General features: G+C 39.1%; 1 protein-coding gene across 6 annotated transcripts in view; it reads right to left on the bottom strand.

The window, feature by feature from the left end:
- Positions 1–19,090, bottom strand: part of LOC124164156 (activated Cdc42 kinase-like) — a 225,296-nt gene that overhangs the window by 33,659 nt on the left and 172,547 nt on the right. For 5 of the 6 annotated variants that reach the window (XM_046541349.1, XM_046541348.1, XM_046541351.1 and 2 more), the window contains 7 exons: positions 16,452–16,611; positions 14,404–14,520; positions 13,696–13,808; positions 10,218–10,357; positions 8,169–8,305; positions 4,623–4,824; positions 2,747–3,000 (listed from right to left, as the gene is read on the bottom strand). In XM_046541349.1, coding sequence (XP_046397305.1) covers positions 2,747–3,000; positions 4,623–4,824; positions 8,169–8,305; positions 10,218–10,357; positions 13,696–13,808; positions 14,404–14,520; positions 16,452–16,611 — 1,123 coding nt within the window. The remainder of the gene's footprint in view (positions 1–2,746; positions 3,001–4,622; positions 4,825–8,168; positions 8,306–10,217; positions 10,358–13,695; positions 13,809–14,403; positions 14,521–16,451; positions 16,612–19,090) is intronic. The other variant, XM_046541353.1, reaches the window with a different exon arrangement.

Raw genomic sequence — 19,090 nt, forward strand, 5'->3', positions numbered from 1 at the left:
AAAGGTGGTCAATTTCATGTGTTTCAGTGCATATTTCCCTGCTGTCTTTGCATTAATCGTTTTGTTGAATTCATAATTTGTGTAGCCAGCCGTTGTTATTTCGTGCACGCATGCAGATTTTGCAAACTGCAAAAGGAACCCACCACCCCACACCAACTTGCCCCTTCCTCACCCCCTCCTCTTGCTTCCCCCACATCCCCTTTCCCTCAACCCACGACCCATCCCACTCAGACGTAACCCCCCCAAACGAACCGTTCCCCACTACCATGCACCCCCCCCCCAGGTTACATAATTGGCGCCCAACATCCCAAGGGTTACAATTAGAGATGGGTCGAATAGCAGACTTCTCGAACTCGAATATCGAATTCGAATATTAAATCATTGCTCGAATATTCGAATACCTCAAATTTCGAATACCTCGAATTTCGCATACCTCAAATACTAAACGATGAATGCTGGAATGTTTGACTCGGTTGCCTATGCAGCAGGCAACACAAGATTTTGGAGAGTAATTTTGATTTCCTTTAAAGGATTTGAACAGGAATTTAGCTGATTAATGAATATTTCAATTTTATGGAAACAATTGGGCATATAATTAATTCAACTAACATCGCTTTACCCCCACTCCTGTTGCCAAGTGTTAGCTGACAATCTGAGGCATTTTGCAAAATACAAGCTCTTCTCCACTTGTTTTCTTTTTTTTTCTTCAATTATTTTCAGTCTATCTTTAGGAGTTCTCACGAGATAAGAAGATGAATTGGAATTGCTATCAGGGAGAAACCTAATATCCTGAGAAAATATCCTTTTGTCTGAGACTGTAACAATAAAGATTTATAGCACCACTCATGAATTGTAACTTGATATATGTTTTCGTAAAAAAATACCACATCAACTTCCGAGAAGCTCTGCTGCTCACTTCGAGTCTCGCCAGAATGCCAAGTCTCCGTCCTATGTTGACATTTATTTCCTTGCGTAAAATGCTTAAATAAAGTCAGAAATGCGTCGCGTTTGCCCTTGTTCTTTTTTAAATTACGCCCACATTACTAATATTTCAATCCAACAAAGGTGCGATATCAATTGCCGAAAGTCATTGTTAGACACCTTCTGGGCTAATAGGTGATTCATGCAGCAGTTGACCTCCAGAAACTAGAAACTTTGAAGCAGGTAGGCTGAAAAAGGTCAGCGGGTGAGAAAAGGGGGGGGGGGTGCAAAACACATTTCTTTTGTTCTCGTCTAACTTGATATTTTTTTCGAAGCTAGGGTCTTCGTAATATGATCCCTGCGCGAGCTGGGACCATTTTTTTATTTCGGAGAAGAGGAAAGCTTCAGAGGGGGGGCTAGTATTGAATGGAGGGGGATAGCGGATCTTGGGAAATGCGCTAATGTAACTATCCCACGGTACTCATGCAGCAGTTGACCTCCAGAAATGGGGAACTTCGAAGCAGGTAGACAGAAAAAGGTCAGTGGGTTAGGAAAGGGGGTCGTGAGACACGTCTTTATTGTTCTCGTGTAACTTGATATTTTTTTCAAAGTTAAGGTCTTCGTAATACGATCCCTGTGTGAGCGAGTACCTTTTGTTTGATTTCGGAGAAGAGGAAAGCGTCAGAATGGATGAGGCGAGTGCTGAATGGAGGGGGATAGCAGATCATGGGAAATGCGCCAATGTTGCTATCCCATGGCACTGAGTTTCTCCCTATAGTAGTTTCATCTCCTGGAAAAGATTCAAACTAAGTGCCTGTCCTTATTAGCCATAAATGACACATGGTAAACACTTCGTCTCATTTATACGAAACCTCCGCGAGCTGGGGTCTTATGTTTGATTTCGAAGAGGAGGAAAGCGTCGGAGGAGGGGATGAGGGCTGATGGATGGAGGGGGAAGCGGATTTTGGGAATTGTGCTACGTAGTTACTATCCCACGGCACTGAGGTTTTCCTGGTGGGGGAAACCGTGGATTTTCGGACTTTTTCACCCGGATCAATTTAGGTTCCCCATGTCGAACTCTTTTCACCGCTCTAACCCGCGAATTTGATGTAGTTCGTCAACTTGCCTAAAACGGTGCTGCATGCACTAAAAGACTGGAGTTCTCTAGGTTCTCTACATTTTTCTGGGTCAACTACCAACGACGTGCGTGTACGACGCGAAATTCAAAGTATTCGAGGCGGTACTTTTCGCATAACTATTCGAGACCTCAAATATCGAATACTTTCGAGTATTCGAGTATCTGCGGATACTATTCGCACATTTCTAGTTACAATGCACTAATATCGCCATTTAATTTTCCGGCCTCTGTGGTGACAGTGGGGTAACGTCCTCGCCTGCCAAACAAGGGGTCGTGGGTTCAAGTCCAGCCTGAGTATGTGATCCCTATCAATGGCATGGTTGTTCGTGTACGTGCAATTGTTAAATCTGTCAAACACCCCGACGTAAAAAGGCCAATACAAGCTGTACTCGGTGGTTTGAGAATAAAATAAAATAATGCAACTTGAGCATGGCAACAAAAAATGGCACCTCTGCAAACAGTGTGTTTTTCTTAAGCAATCATTTTAGAATTAGAAACGGGCCTTTTCTCCAGCTTCCACTCATTCATCCTCAACTTAACCAATGCACTTTGAAATGGCTGATTAAACTTGCATCAGGTCGTGCAAATAGCATAAAAAGGGCTTGGTGATTGATAGCTAAGAAAGAGTGATTTCTTTCCTTCAATGATTTAATTTGGTTTTAAATGAGGGGCAAGGGAGCCACCAACCTCAAACCGTGGGCTCTCCACACCATTGTCATCATCTTCATCATAACCATCGAGGCTGTAATCCTTGCAACCAGAGTGGCTGTTTGCCCCTCCTTCCTCCTCATTATCACTTATCTCATGGTATTCGTGATCAGCAAGAAGAAGAATGCCCTTCGAGTTACTGCCACCAGTGCCACGTGACAAAGACGATGAACCCGATGATGAAGTAACTCCAATGGTCCCCCTTTCACTGCTGGCATCAGACCAGTTGTTATCTGTTGACAGATAAAAGAGACTTACTTCATTCCTCCAATATGAAATTCTTACTTTTGAAAACATTAAGTTGACTGTAATAATGATAATAATTTTATAAGACATTAAACAAATTGGAATTTGCTATAGTCTTCATCATATACATAGGATATAGAAGGTTAAAGTAAAAAAACAAGTTAAAAGTAGTGCTTCAGGATTGCTAAACATAGAAGAAATTTTAGCAATGATTTAAAGAGATTAAAAAGAGTACTTTGGGCTTCCTAGGGACGTAGGGACAGCCCCGAATGAGCTACCGTATTAGACAGCATATAAGACGCACTTTTTTTTCTAAATTTGGTTTCATAAAAGTTACCTCAGGCATCTTATACGTGAAAGACACAGGTTAACTTTATCAATACTGAATGATATTTTTAGCCTGGATAAAAGTCTAGACACCCATAGCTTTTTCTACATCTGCCATTATTATTATTTTATCAGGTTTAACTAATTTTTGCCAACAAAATGTAGGTCAAAAGAGAAAACTGGGATGCTTTTCTTCCGACACTGCACCGTTCCCGTCAAAAAGTAAACGAAACTAGTAGCCCACGCTCCATGTGGAGAAGTGGGGAGTAGCACATAGTACAACATTGCACTACTCGTTCAACGTATGATGCCCGACACTCAGCCGACACACGTGTCGCTATTGGCGCTCCTCTGCATTAACGTGTTGGTATCTGTTCTTAAACTATTTGTTTAAAAAAATATCCTGGAAAATATGACTACAGGAAACAAGAGATTAAGCTATACAATTCATTATAGAATAGGAGTGTTATACTATGCCAAAGTGGATGGTAACAGAGCAGCAGCAAGGCCTTTCGGTCCACCACCTACTGTAAAAATGACACGTACTTGGCGACTGCACAAAGATCAGATGAAGACTGCTAAAAAACAAAAACATAACGATATTCTTGTGTTCAATGATGATGACAGTGAAAAGGATTTTTATGGTTTTGAAAGTGATTAAAGTCTGATTTCATGATAGGAAACATTTTCTCGAATCTGTGTTCTTTGTTGTTTCTGCTTCATTTTGTATTATATTTGATTGCTTGACGTTCATTCATTTATTCATCATTGAAATTTACAGATGATGTTCAAAATAGCTTGCCGTTTGTTAATTTTCCTTAATAAAAATATGTTTGGTAATTGCATTCAATGATTTTACAAAATGTGAGCACTAAAAGAAACCACAGTTTTAAGCTCTTGTGTGTGGTGTGCACTGTTGCGCAGGCTATTGAAACTTTTTCCCTTGTGTGTGGCCTTCTAAATAAGGGTGCATCTTACATGCGGTCAAATACAATACATAGGACAGTAAAGGAAACAAGGTGCATACATGTCGATCGTACCGTCAACACTTCAGCTGCAACATTCACATGACATAATTCTGTGAGAAAATAGGCCAAAATGTGAAGAGCCGCATGTGCATAAAAAATTTCCAAGCAAACAAATAATATGTTCACAAGATGAAAAAGGAATCGGTGTTAAAGTGAGGGTCCGATGGTTTCCATGATGAAATATGGTTCTACCATATTTCGTCATGGGAAAAAAAACTATTTGGATGACAAATGAGGTATTCCCATCCACTTACCTTGAGCAAGGCAGGGCTTCTTGGTACCTCCAGTGCTTCCTCCACTGGTTTTGAGCAGCAGTGGTGCCTTATCAGATGAGGAGACCTCAAGGGATGAAGTCCTCATGAGTGAGATGTGCTCATCCGGTCCAATCACTCGCCCGTCATCCTGGGGCTTGTACGGTGCGACCACCTGATGGGGCAGGTGTGGATATGGTGTTACCTGAATAAACCAATGTCAGGGTGGACTTCACTTACAGCTTAACAAGATTTCAAGTAGAAAATCATTGTCAATAATATAAAGGCATATGAAATTTTTGTCAAGGATATTTTCTTAGAAGAAGAAATCAAATTAATTAAACGAAATCATCAATTATCTTGATAAGCATAAAATAAAAGTTACAATTGGCTAAGAAAACATTTAACAACTGTAGAATTCTCAATGCCGATAATAAATCTAAAGAAATTTGGAAGATCATAAAGGAAGCTAAGAGTTCTATTAATGATCATCATGACTTCAAATTACTGGACTCCACTGGTAATATTATTTCTGACTATTTTCAAATGGCATCTAACTTAAATGAGTTTTATTTGTCCCACCAGACTACTACAAATACTTCAATTCCTGTCAATCATTCTTTAAACCCAAGCCTGCCTAATTCATTGTACCTGTTCCCTTGCTCTGAATTGGAACTGATGAACATCATTAAAAAAATTCCTAACAAAAGTAGTCCTGGTATAGATGGCATCCCAGGCATTGTGATAAAAAAATCAGCTAATTCTATCAAGGAACATATACTTTTTTTAATTAACAAATCCTTACAACTTGGAGTTTTTCCTGATGCCATTAAATCTGCCAAAGTTGTACCACTATATAAAGGCAAAGGTAGCGAACGGGATATGAATTCTTATCGTCCAATATCCTTACTAAATCAGATAGGGAAACTATTTGAAAAGGTCTTCCATAATCGACTTGTATCATTTCTTGAATTTTCTAACCTTTTGTCTGGCTCACAGAATGGTTTTAGGAAATGCAGATCTACATCTACAGCCACCTATCATTTGGTAAATTTAATACTTTCAAATCTTGATAATAGAATCGAAACCTTGGGGCTATTTTTTGATTTTTCCAAGGCTTTTGACCTAGTCAATCATCAGTTACTCTTGTCCAAATTAGGACACTATGGTATTCGAGGTATCCCTTATAACTGGATAAAATCTTACCTCAGTGCAAGGCATCAACAGGCTATTTTATCAAAGAATGGCACTAATTTTATTTCTCCCAGTAAAGAAGTTACATTAGGCGTACCCCAAGGCTCAGTCCTGGGCCCTATCCTATTTTTACTTTACATTAATGATCTGCCAAAAATTTTGCAGACGGTTCAAGGAGTTGAGCCAATTTTATATGCTGATGATACTAATGTAATTGTATCAGCACCATCGTTAAACAATTTGTCCTTAAGGGCATCTAGAGTTTCTGAACTTCTGTGTGAATGGTGTTCACAAAATCTTTTGAAACTCAATCCTGACAAGTCTGGACTTATATACATTTCCAATAAAAATAAACCCCCTGCTTTATTGACCATTGATCTAGGGGGATCACGCATACCCCAGATTTCTAGTTCCAAGTTTCTGGGAGTTGTTTTAAATAAAAATGTGTCATGGGACGAACATATATGCAATCTTCGTAGCAGGTTGAACTCTATTTGCTTCCTTATCAGAAGTATCAGGAATACTGTAAGCCTTGATATTTTACTCTCAATTTATTACGGAGAATTTTATTCTTTAATTATCTATAGTATTCTGTTCTGGGGTTCTTCCACCCATTCTGATTCAATTTTCAAAGCTCAAAAATGTATAATACGATTAATATGTAATGCTCCTTTTAATGCACCTTGTCTTTCCTTTTTCAAAAGGTTAAATATTTTGACAGTTCCATGCATTTACATTTATGTTGTAAGCATGTTTGCTAAAAGAAATTTATTTAATTATATGTCTAATGACAATGTTCATTCCCACCAAACTAGAGCCTGTAGAGATCTGCATCAAACATATTGCAGGACTTTAAATGCATCCTTGGGGCCTAAATCCATGGGCCTTCTTGTACTGAACAGGCTCCCTACTGATTTTAAGTACGAAATGGACCCAGTCCTGTTCAAAAGGAAATTAATAACGTTTTTAAGGAATGAACAGTTTTATTCCGTAAAGGAATTTTTGGGGGAAAAATAATCATATTGAATATGGAATAAATTTTATGTACTTTATGAACTTCTTTTGGTCAAATTATGGTGCCATACACCTGTGTATTTTATTTTATTATTGTTTGCAACATTTATATGTATATGACGTGTCCTATACACTCAACTCATGTATTTTTTTACTGTGTTCAGTGTCCGCTGGGCAAATAAAGGTTACTACTACTACTACTAAATATGCTTTTGGTGTCAGGCTCAACTTTGTGGAAGTTGAAGTTCACAAATGAAAAAATGACTTCGTTTTCTTCCACTAATTTATTTTCACGGTACGACATGTTTCTACCTTGAGCGGTCATTTACGAGTACCTTCCTAATACGAGTAGGTACTCGTAAATGACCGCTCAAGGTCGAAACATGTCGTACCGTGAAAATAAATTAGTGGAATAAAACGAAGTCGTTTTTTCATTTGTGAATAAATATGCTTCTAAACTGATAGCCATCTATCACAGGCAAATGAAGATTTTGAGATAAATGTGTCCTCTCACAAATGTCAAGGAACATTGTTAAAAAACAACAGGTACATACTTCAACAAAACACATAAAAAACAACATTCAACATTAAATTCTGACAAATATCAAATTTACAATACTGCACTTGTACCAGCGGTGGTCAGCACTCATGTCAGCTCAACTGTTGGTTTCATGTAGGAAATGTTAGTCGCCAAATGCAGTGTTACATTTAAGTGTGGCTATCCCACTTCTGACACCGCTGCACCGTAATAGTGGGGTCTCAGTCCGAGGGAAGTTGTACAAGTTAGCAGAATGGCTTTTACTTCTCCCAGCATAAGAGATATCGATTCTAATGAGTAAAACATGTAGCTGAAACCATTGCTGGGCAATAGGAAGCCCTTGCAGGAGTCACCAGGTGACATGAGTGCTGACATGGCTAAGGGATGCATAAGGCTCATGGAGTGGTATGGCCAACAGTTAAGTTGTATTTGTTACTTTAAGCGTAGCCTGTACGTTCCATTAAACCAACAAAACTTAACTCCTGCCTAGTGCGTTTACCATGTCTTCCCTGAACCCATTACTATTATGGCCAAGTGCTTAAAATGCATTGAATATTTTTGCATCACTTCTTGCTTCCTCAAATTAAGTCGATAAGAAACAAACGAGTAACAGCAGCAACAGAGGTATGAGTGGGAGTGACAAAATATTCAAGTGAGTCACAAAACAAGCTCTTGATTGAAGATTAGTGCTTGAAGAGATTGAAGAGCATGCAATTTCTATTATAACTTCTTTATTCACGCTAGACTAATTGAAGGGTATAAATAAAATATATAATTACAGTAACAGTAGATAGTGAACTCACCTTCCCTCCTAAAAATGAAATATCACCAAAATACGCTCCATCCAAGCCAACGTGGCCAGTGTGTTTCAGGTCACCTTGAGGCGAGGATATCATGTCCGGTCGTAGCCTACGACGAGATGAATATGTGTTCTTCCCGTCTGAGGAATAAAGAACCAGGAAATAACAACCACTTGGGGGCACTGTCCAATAAAATTTCTCCACCATCACTTGAAGTTCCCATAACAAATTTTTGAGGTTTCAGAAAAACAATGAAATAGCTGCACAAGTCTATATCTTATCATATTGTGACCTACGCTGTTCAGGTGGTGCCAAAGTTACAGGCCCAGAACTAGAGCGGGGCACGTGCCCCGAGCAGCAGATTTCAGGGGACAGCAAATTTTAAAAGTTTATTTTAACAGTTATTTAAATTTTTATTTACATTATTTAACAATAATTATTGATTTATGAAGTATCAAACAATAATATTAATAAAATTACTTAATAGCAAACATTGGGTGAGTCATTTCAACTACTGCATCTCAAAAAGTAGCTCACAGATGTACAGTAGGGTGGATCAGAAAAATCGATTTTTATCAAATCCATCTGGCCCAACAAAAAAAAGTTGTGGGACCGATCAAAAATAAGGCCTGAAAAATTTTAATACCTCTAGGTGAACCCCTGACCCTCGCTCAAATGCAATTTAGGGGGGAGAGTCAAAATTCGAAAAATATAATATTTTATGGTCATTTCCTATAGATTTTTCCAAGTTACTGCCCTAATAACTGCCAAAGGCTCAATCCTTGGGCCTTTACTATTTAATCTGTATGTAAATGACTTGCCAGATAATCTTCCTGATGTAAAGACTATTTTGTATGCTGATGACACCAGTTTATTAATACAGGCCCAAAACTACCTTACTCTACAAGAAAAAATAACTAGAACAACTGATAGTCTTCAAGAATGGCTTCAAGAGAATATGCTCTCTGTTAACCTAAAGAAGTCAGTTTGTATTAATTTTAATTGTCATTTTCAACCAAATGTAAAAATAATGAACTCAGATCTTTCTTTTGTAAATAATATAAGTTATCTTGGTGTAGTTGTTGACAAATCCATGAAATGGAGTCCAAATATTGAAGGGCTAATTATTATTATTAACAGGCTTGTGGAACGATCAAATTCAAAAAATTGCAAAAAATTCTTCTTCGCCATCTGGTGAATTCTTCCAGAACTACATCAAAAATATATATACGATTTTTGTATGTGCAGTGAGCCCTCTATTTATACTTACTCTGTGATATGGGAATTCATTTTTACTCCCGAATCATAAGGACTTTAATAAATGCTAGTCCTAACTTCGTTAGAGCACTTCATTTTTATGTGCAAACGGTTGTTGTCCTCACACCCTCTGCCACACGCCTTTTAGATGGCTAGTGGGGTATTATGCAGATGTATCCATGAGCATGTTGTCATTTTAAGTTGCATGATAGTTATAGTAATACCTTCTTGTACCTATATAATCAAAGTTTGTGCAGTCTAAAGTAATTATCCGTTAGGCCTAATATTTTATGCCATTTATTCTACTGATGGTACGCAACTTTTAAGACATACATGCTTTTGATTGGACTCATTTGACTTTTTTCGGCCCACCCTACTGAAGGGGAATGGCCACAAAATGAGGAAAAATAGAAAATTGCAATTGCCACTGGGTGGATGTAGCAGTCATGCGCAACCACATAACCAGTAAAGAGAGAGACAAAAAAGCAGTCATGTAAATGGTACGCTTCTACAGCAACAACAGAATGAAGGACAGGAGGAATTTGGTGAGGCTGCACCTGAAAGGGATGGGCTTTGAGGTAGCCACCTCACCCCTCCTAGGCAAGGCCTCACCAAATTCATTTTGGCTGAATCAAGTAACAAAAATATTTACAGCTCCAAGTCACCAGTTGCTCAGGAGATAATCTACAGCAAAGGGTAGGGACATAGACTCATGCTAAAGACTCATGGGAGCTCTCAAACATTGACCAATCACTGCCAAATGGAATCTCAAAATGAGTTCAGAATGTCTCTTACCTCCACGGGTGAACTCAGAGGATTTCACAGACGTGGGCAGATTGGATCCCAAGTATGCCACAGTGTGAGCAGGATTGAATAAGCCAGCTTTCCCACTGTTAAGAACCCCTTTCCAGCAATTGTTCACCCCTGCTATTGGACTGAAGCAAAAGACAAAAATAGTTATAGAACTGCTGACAATTAGATAACAAATAGGCCACTCATTAAAGTTGGGCCATGGTAAAAGTTTGACATTAAAATAAAAATAAAACTTGTTCGAAGGTTTCTATGGTGATGAATGGATCACGTCGATGTTTTTGGGCTGCATACATGTATGTTGTTGTTGGTATAATCCACAGCAGTTTCGTCAACTATCCTTCTACGTCATCTTAAGGTGAAGGATAGCAAGAATTTCAAGGTCTTCTCACATGTTGGGAATTTTGGTGCCAAAACCAGGAATTTTCTTCAGCCAATCAACGAGCATTCATCTACACCTATATTTTTTTAACCACTGCATGGTGTCGTTAAATTCAAGGTAAAGCTCCCCACACAAAAATGCTTTAAGTTCAAGGTGAACAAAATGCAAACTATCAAAGTGCCACAATTTTTCATTACTTGATGCTAGCTAAGAGAAAGCAAGACGAAAGAAAGAGACTTTCTGATGAAAGAAAGAGACTTCGTCAAGAGAGAACACCGCTATGTGTTCAAAGTTCGGGCTTTACTCTCCGGCTGTGGCGCCATGCGCACGATTTGGACTGCTCGTCGTATAATATGCTCGGCAGTCCATACCATCATGTCCGGTATAGTCCACAAATTTCCACAGGGAAGAATGATGCCTCAGTAGCTTAACTGACTAAAGCACTCGGCCGGAAATCAAGGGATCTGGGTTCGAATCCCGGTCAAGGCGAATGATTTTTTTCTCTGTGGATTTTTCGCACAATTTGTGCATTGCGGGGGGCTCCCGTAAAGCTATCACCGTGGCTAGTCCCGGTATACTTAAATTCATCAAGTACAATAATTGCCATCTTTGTGTTATCTTTAAAACTTAGAATGTCATTCCACTATATATCGCCTGCTTCTGTTACTTTTAAATTCATGTTGGGATGAGCCATGTAGCATGTGCAGTACGCTGTTCAGCTGCCTTTGGAGCTCCAACAGAAGCGACTTACGTTGACTGAGGATATTTAACGACATTTCTTACCTATTCTCCCCTAGAATCTTACCCTTGCCTTATATAAGCCCCTTAGCTTATGATAACCTGCTTATCAATTTTTCCCGTAAGAAACAGATAAATCTCTTACTTTGTGCTATCTGGGGAATTGCCAACAGTGAAGTATAAAAAATATATAGTGAGGCATTTACTTAATTGTATGAAGTAGAGAAAAGTTTAAAGTAGAAAAGTGAAGTTCAATATATCCACAGCAATACTTTAGTGATATCTTTAAAATTATTTTCGATTTCATTTCGCAAATAGTTTCACAATATATACACGCTATTGATGAAAGGCTGTGGTCATTAACAAAATTCAAGTACTTAAAAATTACCTGATTACTGAATAAGCGCGTGTAAGAGGCGCACCTTTTTTCCCAGACATTGCAGCCGAAAATGGGGGTGCGCCTCTTACACAAACTTCTTATCTTCCCCCTCTCCCCTTCACCGGTTGCAAGTTCAAGGGGAACTGAGTGGCCTTGGTTTTCAGCGTGAGTCAGTCATCTGAAACCCTGGGTCAAAATCAAGCGGCAGGTAGGGGAGTTTCTCCCTTAGTGACGTATTTTTAAAATGCTCCTGTTTGAATTTCTTGTAAGCATCGCGCCAACACATACCTCAGAGGTAAGCATTGAAAAGATCGCGCCGGGTGATTCGCTCCGGAGCGCGTGCTAAATTTACTGCCATGAGTGGGCATCCCGCGGCATATATACTGCATATAGTAATCGCTTATCAAACATATAGAAACGCGTAATTTTGAAGGACATACCTGGTTAATAGTCAACATCTGTCTTGCCGAGCAATTTCCATTACGCTGAGCACCGGATTTTTCAAAAATTATCTTCAGATGCTAATATGAGGATTTTTGCAACTGAAAATTATAAAGTAAATTCCGGTTATTACGCGCCTCACTTTACCGCGGTTTCGGATATACAGCGGGTCTCACCATGTCCCCCGAAATGATTACATTGACCTTTTTTTTGAGGTAGGTAACTTTGTGTCTACCGACGCGTCGCATCGGCGCTACTTCAAGCGACTGTATTAACGCGGTTGGCGACGTATTCCATACATTGTTTCGTAGCCATAAAAAAAACTCGGTAATTCCTGATCGGTCATTGTGTCTTGTGAACTCGAGCTGAAAAGTGTGCTGCACGGCTATAATAATTTTCGAGATTCAGGGAGATTGAGATAATTCTCTTTCGTACTTTCGCACCGCGGCGCTCAAACCAAGGTAGGTACTCAATGCCCACAGGCTTCGAGCATTTAATGATGAATGAGCTGTTTTACCTTTGTCTTAGGCTTAATATTAATATGAAAATTACTTTTTTACGAAAATTTTCATTGATTTTTGGGTATAAACGATGTCTGCCAAAAGGAAAACTTACACAATTAAAGAAAAGTTGGGCATAATCGACAGAGTGAAACGCGGTGATTCAAAATCAAGTTTATTCAGGGAGTTTGGTGTTCCTGAAGGAACTATTCGTGGTTGGATGAAAGAAGAAGAGAAATTACGATCATTTGTTGATAAAGTGGATGACGAAATAGGACTTGATAGAAAAAAGGCCAGATTGAGTGCTGCTGGTGATGTGGATGATTGTTTGTTTACGTGGTTTGTTCAGAAGCGCAGTGAAGGTGTTCCATTATCTGGTCCACTTTTACAAGCACAGGCAATTAAATTAAATAAACAAATAGGTGGTGCTCATGATTTTGTTGCTTCTGCTGGCTGGCTATCGAGGTGGAAAATTCACCACGGGGTAGCGCAAGTTAACATGCAAGGAGAATCTCGTTCCAGTGACAGTGAAGCAGCTAGAGAATTCTGTGGGACTTTACGCAAGATGATTGATGAACGTGAGTACACTGAAGAGCAATTGTATAAATGCGATGAAACCGCTCTCTACTACAGATTGCTTCCAACAAAATCCAATTTTGGCAATGTATGTTTTTAGCGATGACTCGTATAAGAAATGCTCTTACGAAGTTTGTTATTACAAACCTACACTTTTTCGGTCCCATGAACTTTGAAATAATGACAGTTTACTGTATTGCCGAGGGGATAGCAATAGGTAAGAGGTATTTTTCCCCAAACAATGAAAGACTTAATAAATCCTTTATCAAACTAAGGCAGCTGAATTTCTCACAACACATACTTTAATTATTTAAAATTCTCTTTGATGTTAACAACTTCAGTCCCAACACCTCCCTCCCACACGCCTGGTGAGGCAACTTGTATTGCAAAGTGTAGACGCAAATGAAGGCTAGTAGTTTAACCAGTCTCATTTCTAGTGGCACATACCCTTTGTCTAGGACTGTAATGACATCTTGAACTTTATACTGAAGCTGTTCCCTCTTCACTTTGACTGGGTCTTCATGGAACTCTTGCACGGCTTGAACTTGCTCAGGTTTGCACTGAAAAATAAAACTCTTCTGATGAAGCAATTCAAATTGGTCAGCAAAATAACATGTGCCAAATGATCACTCTTACTTGATTTTAACCTAAAGGCTGGTTTAGACACATGTAGGTAGAGCTAACCCCAAATTAACCAAGAGGTGTTTTATATTCACAGTAGGTGGGGTGAAGGGGGGAGGAGTTCAAAAGTCAGGGTTCCCAGGGTACATCTAGGATTATTGTTTGGGGGTGAATGCGTTACAAAGGCTTCAAGTGGGATCCAAGAGCCTTCCCCTCAGCAGCCAAATGCTCCAGCCACAAGGCCTCTCTCCAAAGCAAGGGAAAGAAACTGGCCCCCATACCCTGAATGTCTGACATTCACAAACCTGTGACTAGGCCTGGGGTGAGCTCTACCCTCACTTATATTAACCAATCTTCGGGCTGAAGCACTGATTGAGTGAAAGTTCACTTACATTTGGGTGCTTCTTAATTTGCCTATCTACAGCTCAATGTATACCACTATCTAAAACAAAAATCCTGTGAACTAACTAATCAAGTAATATTTAATCCCTGCTTATCAATCTGATGCATGGCATTAAAGGCAGATTTATTTACCTCAGGCAGTAGATTCATTAATTCTGAAAATTTTGGCCTTTTACTCGGGTCGTGGGCCCAACACCTAAGCATCAGGCTGAAATAATCCTTGGGGCAGCATTCTGGCTGTTCCAACCTCTGAAACGAATTCACAGAATCAATTAATATCGTGAATTAGAGTATATTCTTCATGCAAGAATTAACCGCAGAAAATTATTCAGTGGCATAGAAGAGGATACACCTTGTACTCGTACTCACAAAAAAAAACACAGGGCTGGTTCAGCACTCAACTGGAAACAACGGAATGCTGATGAGTGACCCCTTCACTCCCAAAGAAATTGGCCGAGTACATAATTGTGCATTTGCCCATCTGGAGAAGGATCTTGTGAGCGGGGCTCAATTACAACAAGCTCTTGGGAAATCTTACAACTTTGAATTTTTCATCTCACCTCGCACATTTCGGATGAGGTTGTGGATAGCAGGATTAATTACTTGGATCGCAGGCGAGTTTTCTCACCACAAAATACACTACAATTTCGATGAAATTTTGTGCATTAACCCATTTAAAATACAATACATGGAGTAGGCCATGTGTGTAGGTTGTGCAAAAAATCCACAGAGAAAAAAATCTTTTGCATTGACCAGGATTCAAATGCAGATACCTCGATTTCCGGTTGAGTGGTTTAGCCAGTTAAGCTACTCCCCAGTGGAAATTTGAGGACTATACCGGACAAGGTGGTACATATGGACTGCTGAGCATGTTATGTCCTGAGCAGTGCAAATCGGGCGCACGGCGCCACAGCCGGAGAGCAAAGCCAGAACTTTGAACACAAAGAGGTGTTCGCTCTAGACAAATTTAAGTATGTATATCGGGACTAGTTAGACAAGTTATCAACGTGGCTTCATATCGTGGCACCACTTTGTGTTCAAAGTTCGGGCTTTGCTCTCTGGCTGTGGAGCCATGCACACGATTTGCACCAATCGTGGCATATCATGCTCAACAATCCACACCACCTTGTCCGGTATAGTCCTCAAATTTCCACAGAGGAGTAGCTTAACTGGCTAAAGCACTCGACTGGAAATCGAAGGATCCGCATTCGAATCCTGGTCAATGCGAAAGATTTTTTCTCCGTGGATTTGTTGCACAATTTGTGTATTGCGACTAACTCCGTAAAGTTATCACCCCGGTATACTTAAACATGTGTGTCAAACACTAGTCCCAGTACACTTAAACATGTGAATAGGGTCGAGATGGGCTCCAGCCTGGCTTAAATTGCTCCCATAGTAACCAGCAATCCATTGTTTTCAGATCAGTGTTTTTTATTGTTGCTATTATTATGATACGAGCTTGAAAAATAAATAGATCCATATTTTGTGCTTTTCGATGCTTCGCCTATGCCTCGACCTATTTGAGACAGAAACAAATCGATGATGTAATTAGCTCTTTTGAAGGTGACTTGATGATGAAATTTGAAGCTTAGACTGCTTCTCAGTTCAGTTCACTGCTTCTCATTTCAGTTCCTCCAAAGCCTTTTGCCAACAACCTACGACCAACAACATACCATGTGTCACACGTTATGTTGTTGGTCGTAGACTCACGTGAGCAATTCACTTCCTCAACAAAAGGTCCTTCCTGAACAAGTAAATGAGCCAGAACTCTAAATAACATCAGCAACTCACGGAAATAAGAAGCTTTTGCATCATATTACGTTTAACTTAGATTGCCATAACTTACCTTTCCCTTTTGTCTACCGAATTCTTAGACAGATGGGTACCATTGCTAAAACATGCACAAGAAGTAACAAACGAAAGTTCAGTGAGCAGGTTGTACTATAACACTGCAGTTAATTACATGATGATGTATAACGTCTCGCATTATAGTTTTCAGGCCTACACTCCAAGACATTATTCATCATTAAATAATTGAGGTCAAGATGAAGAAATCAAGTCATTTATACGGCCATCTGAAAGCCAAGCTGAATGAAAATTTCCATTTCGTTACACTTGTGATTTAGGTGGAACATTTATTAGAAGCATCGATCATACGAAGGAGGCCTCTCTTTTCTCACCTGACAGTTTGGCTCATCAATTGCTTCAAGGATTTGATGGCCAGTTAACGCAGCCCACGGCTGAAATCCATAGCTAAACATCTCCCATAATGTGACACCAAAAGCCCACACGTCCGAGGCAGAAGTGAACCTTAGGAATGTTATGCACTCAGGAGCACACCTGGAAGCATAGTCACATTTTTGTTTTAATATTAGAGGGACCAAAATAGCATAATCTTACACTAAAATTGTGCAACCTCTTTTTTCACCACATTGATGAAAAGAGATTCCGTATAATTGCATTATGATGTTCAGAGACTAATGAAAAATCTTATTTGTGAATGATATATGAGAAAATACACCAGTATTACTCCTATTTAACAAACTCATCAACAAACTTATGAAATGAAGACCAAATAAACAGAAATATATACAATGCAACCTCAATAAAATGACACCCCACGGTGCTCAAATAAACAGTCGCTATAACAAATTGTCGCTTTACCGGATGTGGAGCAAATAATAGCTAATATACGAGGCATGTTTTTAAAGTAAGTACCGTTTTGACATAAAAAAACAACAAGTAAATTTTTTTCAAAAATAGTTTATTCACTTGAAAGGCCACACCTTACTCTACTTTTCTCTAGTTTCAACATGGCGGCCGGTCAAGTAAACATTGAATGTCACGCTTGTAAAAACCATTTAAAGGATTGTGAAAAAGCCCTTCCTTGTGAAAATTGCAAGCAATTTTATCATTATAAGTGTACGGGCCTGAAAGAAATTGCTTTGAGAGCTCTGGAGGAAATTTCCGGATTATTCTGGAAATGTCTTTCATGTCGCGTTATAGAAGGAAACCGACTTAGCAAGATGGCGTGCGACATCGAATTATTAAAAGAAGAGATTAACAATCTAAAGGATAACCCTAAGTTTCACGCGGGGAATGAAAATCGTGTGAAAAAGTTAAGTTTTGCTAAAGTGGCAAATCACGTAACAGAGGCCTCACATGACGTAGCTAAGCCGGCAAAACATCGTCAAAGAGATGGAAAAGAGGCTGAGTTTGGAGCAAACACTGTTTCTGACTCAAAACCTTCGGCAAAAAAGGAAAAAACGACCCATGTTGATCAAACCAGCTGCGGAATAGTGCGCCTAAACCATGAACAATCACGAAGAGAATCAGACGACGACGGCTATACCCGAGTGCAACACAGAAGAAAGAAACGAAACTTCTTTGGTATTGGAAAAGGTGCGACTGAAAACAACGGTGCAGGTCTCCGAGCTGCGAAAATGATAACGTACGTATATGTGGGCCGCTTGGCCAGCGATTCCACTGAAGATGAAGTGGTAAAATATGTAAAAAATAAGTTTGACGTCACGTGTGATTCTTGTGAAAAAATAGAAGGTAAAAGTGTACATGGTGCATTCAAACTCGGCGTTGAATACAGTGATTTTAAACAGGTGATTAATCCGCTTCACTGGCCTTCTGGCGTGATTATCAACAAATTTACAAGACCAAGACAACAGTTGACTGACATGAGAGTCGAACCTAAGGGTAAGTCTTCCTGACTAGCTTTCTGTGACTCAAATCAGCAAAAGACGCACTCAGGGTTTAAATTACTGGTTTTAAACATTCAGTGCCTGAGTAACAAAATAGCAGAGCTTGAAGCACTAGCAGAGGCAGAGAAACCAGAATTTATATGTTTAAGTGAACATTGGATGAGAGATATAATTATATCAATACCAGGCTATGTGATTGGTGACTTTTATTGTCGGAAAGATCATCGTAATGGAGGTGTGGTTATTTTTGTAAAAAGTACATTAGTTTTTTCTAATATGTCGCATTTGGTGCATAATCTAAATGCTGAACTTATATTTGAATGTGCAGCAGTGAGGTACACTGTAGCAAGTAATGATTTTATTGTATTATCTGTATATAGATCCCCTGTGAGTAGCTTTAATAGTTTCCTAGAAATTTTAGATAATCTGTTGTACACCTTGACAAGTCAATTGTCAAGACCAAATGTTATATTGGCAGGAGACTTCAACTGTAACCTTTTTAAGGACGGACAAGATAAAAGAAGATTTTTGCAAATTTTACAGTCCTATCAAATGAAACCACTGGTAAATACTCCAACAAGGATTACTAATGGCACAGGGACACTACTGGATAACGTTTTCACTGATTACAATGAATCTAATGTTAATACTTCAGTATTTGACCCAGCAATATCTGATCATTCAGCTATTGTATCCATCTTTCATATACATGAGGAGCATCCTCAATCAAAAACCCTAAATCAATGTAGGTTCTTTAATGAGCATAATATGAATTATTTTTGTGTATTGTTGAATCAAGAAGATTGGAAAGACATATATGGTGGAAGACCTCTGAATGTTAACTTTGATGAATATCTTTGTAGATTTAAGTATTACTTCAACTTAGCTTTTCCGCTGCAGTCCGTGGAACACAGGAGTGTCAGCACAAAAAAATGGGTTACAAAAGAAGTTCAAAACTTATCCAGAGTTCTAAAACAAACATTTTTGCAAATACGGTACTCAAATGATGATGGGTTGCGACAGAAGTACTCTCAACTTAGGAAAGAATATAAGATATTTATAAGAAAAGCAAAAAGGGAGTATAATGACCAAAGGTTTAGGAATGC

The sequence above is a fragment of the Ischnura elegans genome, chromosome 8 (genome assembly GCF_921293095.1).
Source record: "Ischnura elegans chromosome 8, ioIscEleg1.1, whole genome shotgun sequence".
Taxonomy (NCBI): Eukaryota; Metazoa; Arthropoda; class Insecta; order Odonata; family Coenagrionidae; genus Ischnura; species Ischnura elegans.